We start from the raw sequence: 19,128 nt of genomic DNA, 5'->3' as shown, positions 1-19,128 counted from the left end.
CGCTGCATCCTCCCCCTGCCTGCTGCATCCTCCCCTGCAGGCTGCATGCTCCCCTGCCCGCTGCGTCCTCCCCTGCCCGCTGCGTCCTCCCCTGCTCGCTGCGTCCTCCCCTGCCCACTGCGTCCTCCCCTGCCCACTGTGTCCTCCCACTGCCCGCTGCATCCTCCCCTGCAGGCTGCATGCTGTCCTGCCTGCTGCGTCCTCCCCTGCAGGCTGCATCCTCCCCCTGCCTGCTGCGTCCTCCCCTGCAGGCTGCATCCTCCCCCTGCCCGCTGCATCCTCCCCTGCAGGCTGCATCTTCCCCTCCCTGCTGCATCCTCCCCTGCCCACTGCATCCTCCCCCCTGCCTGCTGCATCCTCCCCTGCAGGCTGCGTCCTCCCTTGCCCGCTGTGTCCTCCTCTGCAGGCTGCATCCTCCCCCTGCCCGCTGTGTCCTCCCCTACCCACTGCATCCTCCCCTGCCCGCTTCGTCCTCCCCTGCAGGCTACATCCTCCCCTGCCTGCTGCATCCTCCCCTGCAGGCTGTCCTGCCCACTGCATCCTCCCCTGCAGGCTGCATCCTCCCCTGTCCACTGTGTCCTCCCCTGCCCACTGTATCCTCCCCCTGCTGGCCCTCGTCAGCCCCACACTCAGCCTCCATCCTCCTACCCCCCTTCCCTTCCGTCCTTTGCTCCCATTGCCTCCTGTGCCCGAGGTGTCCTCTCCATGGGGTTCCTGCTGCTCTCCCCTCCAGCCCTGCACGGCTCCCTCCGCACAAGCCTTCCCACACTGTCCCCATCATCTGCAGTGTCTTTTTATGCACTATTTTATTACCACGGGCATTGGGTCCTGCCTGAAGTGTGGCATCTGGCTGTGCCTCACTCACGACCAGGAGCCCCCAGTGAAGAGGGGTTTTTGCATCTGCAGTGAACACAGCACATGGTGGACCCTCCTGGGTGCTGTCGAGTTCTAGCTTTCGACTGGAAAGCTATGAGTGATCCCTGTAAAGTAAGGGTGGGTACTGGAAGCAGAGGTGCCCCCATCCTTGCCCAGGGACCAGCCTTGGAGTCTGGAAGGGGGGGTTAGCCAGGAAAGAGGCAGACTGTGCACGCGGCAGGTGAACCACACAGCCATGGCCCAGACCCACACAGAATCGGCCACAGATCGTGTTCTGGGTCACAGCCCCCCAGGGGTTCTGAGGCTGCAGGACGTGGCACACCGTAGGGGCGAGGCCCAGGCTGCGTGCTCCTGACCTCTCGTGGTCTGTCATCCGCATGCAGCTCGGTTCCTTGAGATCACCTGTGGGTGCTGCTCACCCCTGGCTCCCCAAAACCTGAATCCTTCTCCCCGTCGCCCGGCTAAGGAGTGGGGATTCTGTCTGTGTACTGCATCTTGTTCGCAGATGACAGAAGAAAAACCACAGAAGCATGTCTCACAATTTAGCATTTATTTCTAATAAGCTTTTAGTAAAATTGGCATAAACAAGTTCTTCATTTAAAAAAATATAAAATATGAATGGTAAAATAAACATAAATGTTCTTTTGACACATAAAATTCTAAGTGATAAAACGATGGATGTAGATGCGTGGACAGCCCCACGGGAGCAGAGGTGCTGCCCTGAGATCATGCGCATTTCGGGAACAGTTGGACGGAGGGGAGTAGCAGACCCTCTGCATCCAGCGCCATTCAGGCTGCACGTGCCAGGGATGTGTGTGGGTCCACCGGGCTATGTGGCCCTCCCCAGTCACCAAGTGGGAGACTTTTGTATGTGTTCTATACTGATTATCTAATTTACTGCATTACTTGGAGATCAAATGAAACCCCAAGAGAATTAGCTAAAAAGTTATTATAAATAAATGAGTTTGTTAAGGGAGGTGACTTCAACATAGATATGCAAAAATCAGTCACTTTTCTGTATATTGTCAGTAATAGCAAATGGAAGATCTGTTCTGGTCACTGTAATGACAAAAACATAAAATGTCTAGGAATAATCTTAGCAAGAAAGGTTCGACGTCTATAAAAGAAAAAAAACAATGTAACTCTACTGAATGACATAAAAATGGCTAAATAAGGAGGGACAGACACATCATGTTCTTGAATGAGAAAATTACTCCCCAAATTAGTATGTAAATTTATTACATTCTCAGTAAAATCCCAATGGGGGTTTTAGAACCTAACAAAATAATCTTATAAACCGAATACTGGCCCGTGAATTCTGGAGAATAAGGAAAGAAGAGTACAAGAGATGTGCAGCGCTGTATCAGTTATCTTTTCCTGTGTACCAAACTATGCCAAGCCCTGGTGGATTAGTCTGCCCCTTTCTGGCAGGTGGCTCTATGACTTGGCATGGGGCTGGGTCTGCGCACGAGGCATCAGCAGGGCTCGCCTGCATTTGGGTCTTGCCGGCGGTTGCTAGAGACCTCTGCTGGCTCTTCCTTTATGAAGCTACCCCGGGCTTTTCTTACGGTGGCAGGAGACACTGCGCAGACCCCCGTGCCCGTCCTGGGGGCTAAGGCAGAATTCATGGCCGGTCTCATGAGCAAACCTCTCTAGGTTTGGTAGGAAAGCCAGAAACTATCAAGGAAAGGAAATGTCTGAAAAAATTAAAATTAAAAACTAATAGAAGCCTCTTCCCACCCAAATTTAAATAGTGAAACTGAAATGTAAGAATAAAGCCGCAACATATATGATAAAGGGCTAATATCCTTAATATACAGGAAATCCCAATGAATTAATAAGAAAATAATAGCACCTCAGTACAAAGGAGGGCTAAGAATGTAAAACAGGAATTAAAAGGAGATAAGCAAAGGTCAAAACACAGGAAAAGATGTTTGCTTTATGGTCAGAGAAAAGCACATTTGAACAATTTCACCAGCCCCACCAGCAAAGACTGAATAGTTGGCCTCCCCCAGTGTATGTGTGAGGTGCTTGGGCGTGCCCCCCTCCCTGTGTTGTTGAAGGGAGTCTGAAAACAGGTCAAACTGGAAATGCGGATGTTAAATGTGCGAACCATTTAACTTAAGGACCTCTGGGAATGCACCCCAAGACCTCCCTGGTATGGCATGATTAGGGTGTTCTCTGAAGCGCTGTTTGCAACAGTGGTAAAAATTCAACAGCGTAAATACCCTCGGATGGAGGTAGAGTCGGTGGTTGGGAGCGCGTGGCCCCTGATGGCGTCTGGGCTGAAGCCAGGGTAGAGTCATGAGAAGCTTTAAATGCACCCGGGCCTGAGCACGACTTAATGTGGAAAATCTCCACTCTAGCAAGAAGCACACGAACCAAGACGACCACATGAAGGTCGGAGGCTGAAAACATACTGAAAACATTTGCGTGCCTCAGACAGAAGTCAGACTCATGATTTGGAACTGCTCTCTCGAGACGGGCACCCTCTTCGCTTGTTCATAGGAGGTGTTGCTGCCTGCAATTACCTTGTTCTTGTGTGTGTGTGGCTCCTGCCAGTCCCGTCCCGTGAGGACCAGCTGGGCCCCCGCACAGTTCCTGGCCCCGTGCACACACCCAGCAAAGCAGGTTGAGTGCATGAATGCGTATCGTGTGGTATGCGTGTGTCCACTGCTGTCACTGTCCCTTCTCCGTCCACAACCGGTGGGATGCTGCCGTCCCGGCTTCCTTCTCGTCCATGTGGACACCCTTCATGGCATTCAGTCCAGGACGCTGCTCACAGGAGAAGCCGACAGACGTCAAAATGGGGCCATTGGAAGAGCAGGCTAGTTCTCAGGAGGGGCAGGCAGAGCATGGAATACTTTATAATGAAGTTGCATCCGTTTCTTTACATAAGACGGCACAAAACTAATTAATGGAGTGTTAGCAGGAGAGTGAATGGACACCCTGCTTCAGTGCAGATCATTTGAAATGAGTGCATTCATTATTTCTAGTAAATGACTGCTATTTTTAAGTAGGTTTAATATTCTCCTCCTTCTCTGTTTATAGTACAAGAGCCTTTTTCCATAGATAATTGGAAAGAATAAATCTCAATTCAGTTCAAAGTCAAATTATTATAAATTCATACTGAAATGACTTAATAAACATTTTCTTTTGGGCACTTATGGGAGGCTAAAGATAAAATCAGCACACAGAGTCATTCACGAATGAGTAAGTAAGTTAATAAGGGTTAGCCCTTCTAACAGGATGTATCGCTCGCGGTACCCGGTCTGCGAACAGAGGCAGAACTCGCGACTTGGCTGACGCCCCGAGGGAGGACGTGCCACACGAGGTCCGTGAGAGGCGAGACGGGCACCAATGTCCAGAACACACAGAGATAGCCAAGGGACGTGACCATCTTACGAATTTAATGATGCACTAGGTAAACACAAGGAAAGTCTTTGATGAGGCCCCTACTCCGTGCCGGGGTGAGGGCATGCAGGCCGCGAGCGCTAGGGGGCCCTTGCTGTGTGGCTTGCACAGATAAATCCACTCCTCTGGCCTTCACCCCACCCCCGTACACGTTGGTTAGATCGAGCGTTAGGGCGCGTAGTGAGATGGAGTCCACAGGGCTCTTGGCAGGGCTGACGCCACTGACTGAGGCTCTCAAATGAGAACAAGGCCGGGGATGGAAGCGTACCCAGCGCGCGCCCCTCCGGAGCCTCCGGTGCAGGAACCAGTGCCCAGAGCACCACAGAGGAGGGAGGAGACCAGGCCACGAGTGCAGGGTGGACAGTCGCAGCAGCACTGGACCTCAGGACGGCCGGGGCCCCGCGGTGTGGCTCCGTCTGCAAATGCACTGACAGGATTTATGCACTTTTCCGTGCGAACGATAGACTTCAGGAGTTACATGGGAAGCTTGGACATAATGGGGAACACCGTGAAAATTCTGCATGGGAATTATTTCCCACCAGTCATTCTGTATCGAGCAATCAAGGGGGCAGAACGAAGACCGTCCAGACATGCAGAGGCTCAAAAATGTGCCTCCTGCACAACTTTTCTTAAGAAGCTACTGAAGGACACCCCTCGACAGAATAACGGAATAAGCCAGACGGTGTCGGGGAGACAGTGTTCAAAACAGCGGCAGAGAAACTCCAGACCGCAGCTCCAGCAGCAGGTTGGACGTCCCCGCAGGGCGGGCAGGCCTCGGAAAGGAAACAGAAACCGTCCACAGTTTGATGTGTTTGAGCATTTGGAAAAAATACACCATGATTCATAATAGCAAGCAACGAAGCAATTTTAGAATAAGGCCATAAAACCTCAGGAAAAACAAGACATTTTATGAGGGGGAAAAAATGTAATTGTAGACCACCACCCGGGCCAGGAGGGAACCTCAATAATTACTGATTTTACCCCAAAATGTGACAGAACTATTTTTGGAGTAAAGGGGTCATGGATGTGAAGATGGTGAGGTGAGGTGGAGGTAGGTGTAAGAAAACCAAATCCTCAACACACAAAGTCAGCAGAAATGTATGAAGTTAATACACCTGTAAATAGCCAGAGAAGCATATCATTTACAAGTACAGAAATATCTGTCAGAATAACCAAATAAAATTGAAAATTATTGCTTCTGGGAGATAAGAGTTGGGGTGAGAGTATTCTTTTTTTCCTATAAGCCTTTTAGTATTAATCGAGTTTGTGGGTTTTTTTTTTTTTTAATTTTATCTGACAGAGAGAGCACAAGCAGGGGGAGGGGCAGAGGCAGAGGAAGAAGCGGACTCCCCACTGAGCAGGGAGTCCAATGTGGGGCTCGATCCCAGGACCCTGGGACCATGACCTGAGCCGAAGGCAGACGCTTAACCGACTGAGCCACCCAGGCACCCCAGTCGAGTTTTTTTTCTTTTTAATTATATGCATGTCTTGGTTTTGTAAAACAAGAATTAAAATTAAAAACATGTTCAATCACCAAAACTCACTCAAGAAGAAGTGAATAATCCAGGGATGCCTGGGTGTCTCAGTCAGTTGAGCTTCCAACTCGATTTCTCCTGAGGTCATGATCTCAGGGTCGTCAGATGGAGCCCTATGTCAAGCTACACACTCAATGAGGAGTCTGCTTGAGATTCTTCCTCTCCCTCGACCCATCACCCCTCGCTCAAAAGGAAAAAAAAAAAAGTGGATAACCTGAATAATCCAATGCTAACTACAGAAATTTAATGCATAGTTTAAAACCTTTCAAAAAGAAAACTCCAGCCTTGGGTGGTTACACTGGTGAATTCTACCAAAAATTTAAGGAAACATAATATCAATTCTGCATAATATTTTCCAGAAAATACAAGAGGAGGGAGCACTTCCCAACTTGCTCTATGAGACCAATACTGTCCTGGTACCAAGCCAGACAAAGACATTACAAGAAAAGAAAAAACCCAAGCCAACATCTCATGAACATAGAGGCAAAACTCCTCAACAAATATTACTAATCAAATACTGTAGTATATAAAAAGGATAACACATCATGACCAGGATGAGCTTTCCCAGGAAAGCAATCCTGGCTCAACATTTGAAAATCGATCAACATAATTTATAATATTAACACACTGAAGAACAGGGGCACCTGGGTGTCTCAGTCGGTGAAGCATCTGCCTTCAGCTCAGGTCATGATCTCAGGGTCCTGGGATTGAGCCCCGAGTCAGGCTCCCTGCTCAGTGGGCAGTCTGCTTCTCCCCCTCCCTCTGCCACTCCCCCTGTTTGTGCTCTCTCTCTCTCAAATAAACAAATAAAATCTTAAAAAAAAAAAAAAAACACAGACACTGAATAAGAAAAGCCATCTGGTCATCTCAATAGATGTAGAAAAAGCATTTGACAAAACTAAACATCCATTCATGATTAAAATAAAAACTTTCAACAGTCTAGAAATAGAAGGGAATTTCCTTAACCTGATAGAGAACATCTATTTTAAAGACTTACCGCTGATGACATGGGTAATAATGGAAGAGGAAAGACTGAATGCTCCCCCCCAAGATTGGGAACAATGCCTATGAGCCTTGAACTAGAAGTCCTAGCCAGTGCAACGACATAGGAAAAAGAAATAACAGGCATATATGATTGGAAAGAAAGAAAACTGTATATATTTTTTAAATGCCCAAAAATCCATGAAAAAGCTTGTAAAACAAATGAGTGAGTGCATGCACATACTATCCAGCAATCCACGCTAGGTCTTTCCCCAGAGAAATGAAAGCGTATGTCTGCTCGTAGATTTGCACATGAAAGTGCTTGTGGCTCATTTGAAACTGCCCCAAACTGGAAACCACATAATGTCCACAAACAGATCCATACAGTGTGCTAACCAGAGATGAAGAACAAACCACTGATACCGGAAACAACACGAGGGAGTCTCAGATTATACAAGTGGGAAGAGCCAGACGTGGTATCATTCCATCTGAGATGTTCTGGAAGAGGTGGAAGAGGTCAGTGGGTGCCGGGCTTGGGGTGGGGACCCTCTGGCTATAAGGAGGTGCACAGAGATGTGGGGACCGTGGTGGTGGTGGTCACAGGGCTGGATGCCGTGCAGAAAGAATGCACATTCTCCTCCTGTGGTCTGTGGGCCTGTGTCCATATTTCTTGAGAACCCATTCCCCAGACTGGAATTTCCAGGTCGAGTTGGCACACACTTGAAGGCTTTTAAAATATACTTGTGAGGGCGTCTGGGTGGCTCAGTTGGTTGGGCGACTGCCTTCGGCTCAGGTCATGATCCTGGAGTCCCCGGATCGAGTCCCGCATCGGGCTCCCTGCTCAGTGGGGAGCCTGCTTCTCCCTCTGACCCTCCCCCCTCTCATGTGCTTGCTCTCTCTCATTCTCTCTCTTTCAAATAAATAAATAAAATCTTTTAAAAATAAATAAATAAATAAAATAAAATAAAATAAAGTATACTTGTGAGAATGTGTACACATTTATACTCTGCCCAGTGACCTGGGCTCTGCCTGGAACCACCCAGGGCCTCCAGATCCTTGGCCTGGTGGAGAGGGGGTTAAATTTGTAGAGCTATTTAGGGGAACAGCTCAGCAATTCCTGATCAACATGAAAATGTGCCTGTCTGACAAACCAGTAATGCCATTCCCAGGAAAGCCCTAGACAAGCTGTAACACACGTATGTGCAGAATATTCCTAGCAGGTTTGCTTGGCTGTTTCTTGTTTTTGTTTTTGTTTTTGGTTAGCAGTGGTAGATACTCGGGGACATGGAAGGATGTGGGCTCTGCAGCCAGTACCCCATGTCCTCACACGCGTGTCTGCAATTAGCTCAGATGTAACACGTTAACGGAGCCTGCTTCCTTCGGGCAGCTGGTCTTTGGTTCTTGAGCCACAAGTAATTGAAGGATGCCCAGTTCCTCTTCCAGAAACAAAACAGAAAGAGGATGGACACACAGCCCAACAGCTCAGGCACCTGCTGGGGTGACTTCCTTCCCTGCCCACCTGAAGGTCAATGCCCAGGCCCTGGGCGGTCACTGTGGAAGGGCACATGTGTCCTGTGGCCTTTCGCCAAGAAGGGAGGTTTGCCCATGGGATCTTGTGGGAGGCCCGGGGAGGAGCCCAACGAGGGTACCGCAGCTCTCTGGAGGAGAGATCACAATGAGGGCAGCGTCTGTGCTCCTGGCAGGTGGGAAGAGAAGGCTCTTCAGAGCTCAGGGAGCCGGGCCCTTCCGTCCTGTCGGAACCGGTCGCTTCACTTCAGCCCCTGCTGTTGCAGTTTGTGTGCTGACTCGGCTCTCCCCTCCCCATCCGCTGCAGCCCCGCAGCTGTCCTGGGGCTCGCTCTTCCCTTCCCTGGGCCCATCCCCACTTCGGTGGACCCCCTTACAACTGGGCCTCACCAGCTTAGGAGAGCCTTTGCTGGAACCTTCCCCAGCACCCCCTGCCCCTACCTAATGCCCCCCAGGCTTCCTGGTGGTGGGTCCAGGCCTTCTGCCAGCCCTCGGCCATGACCTCTGGCCCCGGCCTCATGTTGCTCTGGGCCTCAAGGCCAGGTCTCCTCCGCAGTTTGCTCTGCTGGCCCTCAGCTCCCCGCTCAGCCTGAATGCCATCTGCTGCAGCTGCCCAACTTCTCGCCCGGGGCCAGTCCTGGCACCTGCGGCCTGCCCCAGCCTTGGCCCTGCTGAGTGCAGCCTCAACCCGCAGCACCCCGGCCGTGTGTGCAGGAACGTCCCCTGTGCGCTGCCCCAGCCGTCTGGGCTGGGACTCTCCCCCACCCTAATGCTTCCGTCTCCAAACCCCGGCCCTCCCACCCTTGCCCTTCTCTTCCGCTGCTTCAGGACTGGGCCCTCGCCTCCCCACCCGGCCTCCTGCCTCCAGTCTCGCCTGCACAGCTGACCTCCACCCACAGGAGCCGTCCGAGGCCGTGCTCCACAGCACCCAGGCGTCCCCCCTTTAATGCCCGTGTCCCAGGACCTCCGCCCACCTGCAGGGGACCCTCCTTCCCAACGCACCACAGCGTGACCCTTGTACCCCTGACCACTGTCCTTCTTGGTGTCCCCCGGCCCCACGGCACCATCCAGCACGTGGAGCTGGAGGGAACCCATGGAGGCTTTCCTTATATTCAGTACTTGCATCTGGAGCTGCGGGGCCCAAGACAGGGCGGGGCCGGGGCTCCAGCTCCTGGGATTCCCTTTGTTATTACTTACTATTTCCTGCATGGAGCTGAGAAGTGCTTGTGGTTCCTGAAGAGGTTCTGGAGCCACTTGGCCTGGGCTCTGGGGGCAACGTGACCCACACGCAGCTGCTGACTAAAGCACCCTCCCTTTATCCTCACAGGAACACCTGGGGAGCGTGGGAGGGTGGCGGTGAAAGGGCCCCCACCCCCATGGGGGCCCTACCAGCGTGGGTGCTGCCCAGACCCATCTCAGAGCTGGGGTCCACTTTCTGTCCCTCCACGAGTGTCTGTACCAGAGTCCCTGTGTCCTCCCCCAGGCCCCCGGGACCAGAGCCCTCTTTTCTTGCCCCTGAGAGGAGACGGGCAGAAGCTGTCGGCCGGACATCCCGTCCAGTCCCTGAAGGCCAGTCCCCAAACAGGAGCCCACAGCAACCATGACCCGGAGACCGATGGTGCTTTGCAGCCCTGAGCAAAGAGGCGGAGTTTAAAAGGCATGGGCTCGGGCAGAGCGGGGTCCGGGGACCCCAGCCCCACTGGTGCTGGCGGGGGCAGCTGCAGCTTGCGTCCCTGAGCCGCTCAGGAGGCCCGTGCACGGACAACCCATGTACACCCATACGGGGCACCCGCAGCTTGTGGGCTGGTTCACGCAAGCCCCCAATGAGCACGACAATACCAGCCCGCACCAGACGAGAGCGAACAGAAGAGAGAGGCCCTTCACAACTGGGTGAGCCAGGCTGAGCACAGACCTGTTTCTGACCCGATTTTCACCAAGCAGGCCAGATGTGTCAGATTATGAGAAATCAGGGTCTGTTTTCTGGGTCGAAAGTTCCAGAAATAGCTCCTTCCAATTAACCTCCGAAGCTGGTCCTGAAGGAGAGGGCGGCTGGGGGCAGGGCTCTGGTGGGCTCCGACAAGCTCATCTCATCTTGAACGCCCAGGGTCAGCCTGGCTCCAGGTGAGCATACTGGGGTCACTGCTCACGCACGGGGTTGGGGAGACAGCCATCCCCAGAGGGGCCCAGGGTCTCCATCTCTTCCCCTTCTGGACACAGTGGTCAAGCCTGCCCAGATGGGGACTCAGCTGCCCTTGGCCAAGATGATGGGAGCTGGGCCACGGTCAGCCTGAAAACGGGGTGTCACGTGGGGTGTTGCTGGGCCTGTGTGACACCCCGTGTGCTGTGGTCGCCAGACTCCGGAGCGGGCAAGGGAGGCAGGCCGTGATGCCTTCACCTCCCAGACCTGGCGCTGTGCCGGCCCTCCTCCTCCTCCTCCTCCCAGTCCTGACCGTCCCGCCTACCGGGCATCTCACAACATCGGCCCCCTGGGTCCCAGCCGTCTCTCTATTGAAAACTTGTCAGTTGGGGTTTTCTACCTGAATCCCGTTTGCCCACTTGTTACACCTAATGCCGAGGCAGGTCTCAAGGCTCTCTGTCCAGCAGAGGTGCCCAGGTGCTCAGGAATCCACAGGGTGTCAGGCACTGCGCTGGGGGCGTCCTGAAACTCCCTGAGCCTGACTTAGCTTAAACCAGATTTGACACGGGGGTGTGATGAGGTCGGACCCCATCCTCAGGGGTGAAGGGGCAGTAAGTCCCTCAGGCTCGCGGCCCCTTGAGGTCCAGGAGGGGACTCCTATGGCAAAGAGCTGGGACAGAAGTCCTACTCCAGACCTGGACAACCTGGGGGCGGGGTGGCTCCTGAAGCAACGAGCCCCAGGGCTGTGAGCTCCAGTTGGCATGGATGCCGCCCTGGGGATACCTGACAGATCACACAGGACAAGCAGACTCGGGCCACACTCAGCCCAGAAGCTGAGAATGTGCTGAGTTCTGCACCTCAGGGCTCCTAGGATACGAGTCCTAAGGAAATCAGTGAGAGCTGGCCCTGGTCCCAAGGAACCTTCCAGAAGGGTGAGTGGCAGACACCCTCCCTGGGCCTCGGCCCCTAATTGCTGTTGTCCCTGGCCGTGGACTGTCCTCCTGCCAGGCCTCGCCCCTCAGGTGCCCCCACTAGGGTCTGTGACTCGCCAGGTGCCCCAGGGTGAGCAGAGTCAGCCTGCCCTCATAGTACCCTCCGCAAGGGGGGGGAGAGTGGCCAGCGCCCCAGCCCACGGGGAGCCGAGTGGGTGATGTCCCCACCTCGCCAGTGTTCCACAGGGAACAGGATGGCAGGTGGGAGCAGGTGGGGGGGGCCAGGGCACCCCAAGGGCAGGGGTGAGGCAGGAGCCCCAGAACGCTCCACACACAGCAGCTCCTAATCCTTAGGAGACCCAGAGCCAGCTCTGGGACAAGAAGAAAGGTGCAGGGATCAACACAGAGCCATAGACTGGACATGCTTGGGACCCCAGGCCATGCCACAGACCTGTCCACAGAGTCTGGGCCCCTCCAGTCAGGCTGCAGCCCCTACCTGTCTGTGAATCGAGGGCCACAGAGATGCTACTGGAATTTCTGGATCAGTCACACCATCAGGACCTGCGATGAGCTAGCTGTCCACTCCCAAGCCAGGACGGGCCAGGTCACTCCTGGAAAGCCTCCGGACTGGCTAAAACGCTGCTGATCCTGGGAGGAAGAGGCCTCTTGGGAAGACAGGCCATTGAAGACCCTGGACCAGTCACCTGCACACCCCTTCATCTGGGCTGAGGCACCACTGCCTTTGTTTGGGAACAGACCTGCCAAGTTGTGTTCAGAGGATCTGAACCTAAGCTATGCACCTGCACGTAAGCACGTGGAGGTAAGAAGAAGCTCCTGCCCATTATTTCCAGGCACAAAACGGGTGATGATTAACGAGGCAGCCAAGGTACTGGGTTCTGACAGCTCGTTAAAGGAGAGGCTGAGCTCCGCTGGATACACACACATCACCGGGAGCGACGGGTCACTGGCGGGCAGTGCACATCGGAGACAGGTCTGTGGGAGCTCTGTTTGCCCTGGGTTCCTGAAGACCTGTGATACATCAGCGCCTGGATATGCAAGACAGGACTTGGGGAGAAGCCCTGTGGGATCCCACTCACTGCTGTGCCCTCAGAGTGCCAAGGTCAATGCTATGACAAATGTTTGCGGTGAGTAAAAACTGACCACAGGTCCCCCAGTTGAAGCATCAGGTGGGTCTTTGAGCTGCTGTCTGTGGGGGATGGAGACTCAGCACTGCCCTGGAGAGGGCTCGGGAGCTGGGCAGGCGTGAGGTCCTGTCCCCACGCGCTTAGAGGGACATGAGCCAGAGGGGGACAGTGGAAGGCCCCCAGGCCTTCTCCCCTCCAGCGTGAGGTGGATCCGTGAGAGCACGCCGGTGTCCGCTGAGTCTGGTGTGTCCTCTCCAGCCCCCAGGGGCCTCAGGCTAGGTGGGAGCTCGGGGTCAAAGGTGAGGCAGGGCCAGACCAGGACCTGCCAACAGCTGGGCACTTGGAGAGGTCTGCACGTTCTACCTTCTGCTCCATCAGCAGATGTCCCCAAACGCCCCTGCACTGGGATTCCCAGCAGGGCCTTGGACTCACTTTCCACAGCCAGCCGGCCACACTCTCAGATGTGCCTAGAGATTACGTGTTCTTTTAAAATAGCTTTACTGATACATAATTCACATACCATACAATTTGCCCATTTAGAGGGAACAATTCAATGGTTTTTAGCATATTTACAGGGTTGTGCAACCATCAGGTTTCCATCACCCCAAGAGAGACCTGTGCCTTCCGCATACCCCCCCCCATCGCCGGCCCTGCCGCCCACCCCCCAGACCTATGCAAGCACAATCTACTTGGTCTTTGTACATTTCCTCGTTCTGGACTCCAGTGAGAACAGGCTCATGCAGCACGCCCCCTGTGGCTGGCATCCTTCACTTCACTTCCCAAATCAGTACTTTGTTCCTTTTTATGGCCCGATGAGATCGCATTGTATGGATTTACCAAATTGTATTTATCCATTAATCTGTTAGTGGACACTTGGGTTGTTCCCACTTTTTTTCGTATGCATAATGCATAGCGAGCACTCCTGAGCAAGTTTTTGTGTGGACATGTGTTCACTTCTCTCGGGTACAGACCCGAGAGTGGAGTCCCTGGGTCGTGTGGTGATGCCATGTCTAGCTGTCTGAGGAGCTGCCAGACTCTCTTCCCGAGTGGCCGGAAGATCTCAGGCCCACCAGCTGCAGGCGAGGGTCCCACTTCCTCCGCACCCTCCCAACACTTGCTGTGTTTTCACTCCAGCTATCCTGGGGTGAGTGGGAAACAGTATCTCTGGGTGGTTTAAAGTTGCATTTCCCTGATGATTAATGATGTGCACCATCATTCCATGGGCTTCTTGGCTATTTGTATATCTTTTTTAGAGAACTGTACACTCCTTGTCCATCTTTTAATGGGGTTTTTAATTGTTGAGTTGTAGGAATTCTTTATATATTCTAGATACACGTCCCTTATCAGATATATGATTTGCGAATATTTTCTCCCATCCTATGGATTGTCTTTTACTTTCCAGTTGGTGTCTGTATTAGTTTGGTAGAGCTCCCACAACAAAGGGCCACAGACTATGTGGCCTGAAAAAGAAATCTATTTTCTCAGTGTTGGTTTCTCCCGAGGCCTCTGTCTGTTATGTCGACGCTCTTTCCCTCGTGTCCTCTGCGTGTGTCTGTGTCCTGAGACACCAGCCGTGTTGGATTAGGGCCACCCTCACGACCTCGTTGTGGCTTCATCACCTCTTTAAAGACCCTATGTCCAAATACAGTCTCCTTCTACGTGTCGTGGGTTAGGGCTTGAACATACAGATTTTGAAGAGAAACAACTCAGACCCTACAGTGTCCTTTGAAGCATAGAAGTTTTAAATTGTGTGGAATTTATCGATCTTATCTTGCTCGCTCCTGTTTTTAGTGTCATCTCTAAGAATGTTTTGCCAAATCCAAGGTCATCAAGATTCTGGGATCACTGCTTTCAGCCTAAGAGCTTCCTTTGGAATTTTTTGCAGAGCAGCTATACTGGCAACAAATTCTTTCAAATTTTGTTTATCTGGGAAAGTATTTCACCTTCATACTGGAAAGGATGGCTTTGCTGGAGACAGGGTTCTTGATAGACATTTTTTCTGACGGTTTGAGTACATGCCCCCAGGGTATTCTGGCCTGCGCTGTTTCTGCTTGGGGTTACTTCTCGAGCGACGCCTGGCCTGTGGCATTCAGACCCTTCCCCGCCACCATGCACCTGTCAGTCTGCATTTATCCTGCTTGGAGGGCACGGCGCTCCCGGGATGTGCAGGTTATTGTGGGTCAGGAGATTTGGTGAGTTTTCAGCCATTATCTCTTCGAACATGTTTTTCCTCCTCCCTCTCCCCTCTCCTCGGGCACCGCATTTCACAAACATGCCCCACACTCTGCTCAGACTCTGCTGGCCTCCCTTCCTCTCTTCTCAGCATGATCAGTCTATCGTCTAGTTCACCAGCTCCTTCTCCTGGCGGCTAACATCCACTGTGGAGCTGGCTTTTCCAGTGAATTTGTTATTGTTGACTTTTCAACTCCAGAAGGTCCATTTGGTCGTTTTAAAACTTCTCTCTTTATCAATAATCTCCATTTGATACAATGGCCTGCCATCACATTTTCCATTTCTTTGATCTTCCTCTGGTCTGTGAACACATTTATAATGGTGCTTTTCAAAACTCTGATATCTGGTCCTCTCAAATGTTGTTTCTATTGCCTGATTTTTTTCTGATGTGTGGATCGTACGTTACTGTTTCTTTGCCTGCTCCAGGATTTTTTATTGGAAACTGGACATTTTAGATAATACAGCAACCCTGGATGATGTCCCCTCTTTCTTCAGGGCTTGCTACTGTTATCTGTTTTAGTGATTGGCTGGATCATTGTAGTGTAGTGTATTCTTGTCCCTCCACACACATATACACACACATACACACATATACAGAGATACATACACGCACACACATATACAGATACTTCATGCACGCACACACATGTGTGCACACAGATCCATACATGCACGGGATACATATATGCACATACACACACGTACATGCACATACACACACGCATGCATGTGCACACATACAGATACATGCATGCAGATACACATATATGCACAGATGCATGCATACATGCATACACACATGCATGTGCACACATACAGATACATGCATGCAGAGATACACATATATGCACATACAGATACATACGTACATGCACATACACACATGCATGAGCACACATACAGATACATGCATGCCGAGATACACATATGTGCACATACACACAGATACATACCTACGTGCATGCACACACATGCATGTGCACAGATACATGCATGCCGAGATACACATATATGCAGAGATACATACCTATGTGCATGCACACATACACACATGCATGCATGCACACCCAGATACATACATGCACAGGTGCACGCAGAGATACACATATATGCACATACACAGATACATACATGCATGCACATACACACACACATACACACACAGTGTTTAGCCCCTGATGCTGCCCCACAGGGAGGCACAGCTTGGGTACGCCCATAATCACCCTGGAATGAACTCTCTCTCTTTCCATGAATTTCCTCCCATTTTCCTTCACTACAATCTCCAGTGTTCTTGAGAACATCTTGGGGTTGAACTTCTCTGTATTGTTACACATGAAGTCAGTTCGTTTGGCAAGAAATGAGGAGCTGTTCTAGGAGCCTGCTTCCCCCTGCCCCTCCCCAGGCAAAACCTCTGCACCAGGGCTCTGGAGTCGGGGACGGGGACAGTGCCTGGCTTCTTTGGTGATTCCCCATTCTCTGAGCTCAGTTGGGGGGACGGAGGGCAGAGCAGCAGGCTGAGGTCGTCTGGCTTGCCTCCCCCGTGAGACACCAGCAGAAGCCAGGGGCAAGGGCGAGGGGTTTGCAGGGCAGCAAGAGGTAGAGCCTCCACCCCACAGCAGGAGTGGGGACGGGGCAGGAGAAGGTGCCCCCCTTCTCAACCGCGCTGTCCCAGGGAGGCCTGTGTTCTGGAGTGGAGTCTCCTCGCTGAGTTGAGCTGGGGGTGGGGAGGGGGTATTTCTCTCGCCTTCTCAAATGAATTTTTGTAGATTTTCTTGGATCTTCAGCCTGTTTCCAGAGGCTTTAATGGTTGTTTTTAACGATTTTCACCAGGGTTGCTGGGGAGCCGGTCAGCGGAGCTCCTCGGCTCCCAGGCAGGAAACCTAGCCTCCGTGGGATCCTTCTGCAGGGAAACCGGGCCCCCCGCAGTCGTGCACGGGCGAGGGTTGCGTGGGTCGGGAGGGGCCGCGCGAGCGTGACCCGCCCCCTCTCCTCCGCAGGGCGAGTGCTCCCCCAAGTGCCGCAGCCTCTTCGTGCTGGAGACGGTGTGCGTGGCCTGGTTCTCCTTCGAGTTCCTGCTGCGCTCGCTGCAGGCCGAGAGCAAGTGCGCCTTCCTGCGGACACCGCTCAACATCATTGACATCCTGGCCATCCTGCCCTTCTACGTGTCGCTGCTCGCGGGGCTGGCGGCGGGCGGCGCGGGCGCGGGCGCGGGCGCGGGCGGCGCGGCGCTGCTGGAGCGCGCGGGGCTGGCGCTGCGGCTGCTGCGCGCGCTGCGCGTGCTCTACGTGATGCGCCTGGCGCGCCACTCTCTCGGGCTGCGCTCGCTCGGCCTGACCGTGCGCCGCTGCGCGCGCGAGCTCGGCCTGCTGCTACTCTTCCTGTGCGTGGCCATGGCGCTCTTCGCCCCGCTGGTGCACCTGGCCGAGCGCGAGCTGGGCGCGCGCCGCGACTTCTCCAGCGTGCCCGCCAGCTACTGGTGGGCCGTCATTTCCATGACCACCGTGGGTTACGGCGACATGGTGCCGCGCAGCCTGCCCGGGCAGGTGGTGGCGCTGGGCAGCATCCTCAGCGGCATCCTGCTCATGGCCTTCCCAGTCACGTCCATCTTCCACACCTTCTCGCGCTCCTACTCCGAGCTCAAGGAGCAGCAGCGGCGCGCCGCCAGCCCCGAGCCAGCCCTGCGCGGGGACAGCTCGCGCGAGGACAGCTCACGCTCGGCCGTGGCCACCGAGGACAGCGCGCAGGGGCCTGGGGGCGCCGGCCAAGCCGGGGTCCCCGCGCCCGGGGTTGCCCGCGACCGTCGCCTGGCCCAAGAGGCCGCTCCTCGCGAGCTTCTTCAGGAATAGAAGCACGGTCCTCAGCTCCCGCGGGCGACCTCGCGGGCCGGACTCCCTCCCGGTACCCACTGCATGTCCCTCCAGCCAGCCTGACTCGGAGGTGCCGGTGGAAAGCGCGCTTCCAGTCATTCCGGTCCTCTTTCCTCGTACTTGCCTTTGGAGTTTGGACTCCCTAGCCCGAAATTACAAGCCTGTAGCAAATGCCACGGGGCCACACGTGTCCGCGGGCCGCATCCTCCCGCTTCCCTGCTCTTCGGCCAGGGGAGCTCCTGGAGGGGCTGTGGGCGGTGGGGAGGCTGGGGAGGCTCCTGCTTCTGCAGCTCACCCAAGTGGGCGGCGGCGCCCCATCGGGAGGGAGGCTTCTCTGCGCATCCCTGACAAGTGACAGAAGTGTGACATTAACACAGCCACCCAGTTCCTCTGGGGAGGGGGGCGGGTCCCAGCCCCGACCGCTGACCTCCCTTGCCCGCACTAGCTCCATGGGGGTCTTCGTGGCCCCCTCCTCACACATTCGCCCCTGAAAATGCCTCTGCAAAGCTCAAGGTCTGCATGTTTCCCTGTGCTCTCTGCTGGCCTTGGACACCTTTACCCTCTGGGTTCTCCAAGAGGACATGGGAGAAGGGGCCCTGGTGTGCAGCTGCTGGGAGCCTGTCCTCACCAAGGCATGAAGGAATGGGACTTTCCAAATCACGTTACTCTGTCCCTTTTCATTTTAATGAGCGGAGCCATGACACTGCAGAGGCTGCTGCCCCAGGTCCTGCAGGAGGCACACCTGGACCACCCCAGAGGGCCCCCCGGACACCTGGCACACACACCCCCCATCCCCGCTGCCATCCATCACGGCTTTCACAGGGCCCCTGGCACGAGGCCAGAGCGGGGAGAGGCTGGGGTGGGGGCTAGGGTGGGGCCCTTGCTCAGAGGACGTTTCCTAGGATGCTACTGCTACCAATAAACAGTGTACCTCTCCTGCCTCTCCACCGAGTTCCTCCGGGCAGCACCAGTGTCCACACCAGGTACGGGGCGTCCAGGCAAGGAGGGGTTTCCTGCGCTCATGGGGAGTCGGTGCGTGTAGACAGTGGGGCACCGCTACCTAGACAAGCCCTTGCATGCAAAGCCCAGTTGTATCCCTCCGAGTCCCACAGCAGAGCCCGGGTCCCAAATCTGCAACCGCACTGCACCCCGCAGGGCAGGGCTGGGTGTTCTCAGGGAACCAGGCTGCAAAGAACCCAGGGCTGGAGCTGTCAGGATTTACACAATGAGCCCCAGTTCTGCAAGGGTGGGTGGGGCAGGCTGGACTGCCTTGACAGCAGACTCGGTTTCCCTCTTCCTCCCCCTCATGCCCAGCCACGATTTGCATGCACATAAGTACCTGGGCTCCAGCTCCTGGGTCAGTGTCAAGTGGACAAGGGCAGTGGGGTGCAGGGAAGCTGAAATAATGGTCTTACCAGCAACCAAGAAACGTGCTGGGATCAGAATGAGCTGAGGGTCCCCAAACCACAGGGAGGCGAAGACG

At 54.1% G+C, this 19,128-nt stretch overlaps 1 protein-coding gene across 1 annotated transcript in view; it reads left to right on the top strand.

The window, feature by feature from the left end:
* KCNG2 (potassium voltage-gated channel modifier subfamily G member 2) overlaps positions 1-17,624 on the top strand; it is a 29,686-nt gene extending 12,062 nt beyond the window's left edge. Inside the window, exon 2 of the mRNA XM_034996264.1 lies at positions 16,776-17,624. Within this exon, the coding sequence (XP_034852155.1) occupies positions 16,776-17,624 (849 nt within the window). The remainder of the gene's footprint in view (positions 1-16,775) is intronic.
* The last annotated feature ends 1,504 nt before the right edge of the window (positions 17,625-19,128 follow it).

Source organism: Mirounga leonina, unplaced genomic scaffold, assembly GCF_011800145.1.
Source record: "Mirounga leonina isolate KUSES-001 unplaced genomic scaffold, KU_Mleo_1.0 Mir_93, whole genome shotgun sequence".
NCBI classification, from domain to species: domain Eukaryota; kingdom Metazoa; phylum Chordata; class Mammalia; order Carnivora; family Phocidae; genus Mirounga; species Mirounga leonina.
The sequence above is the reverse complement of the archived record's forward strand: the minus strand, read 5'-3'. Positions and strand labels throughout refer to the sequence as shown.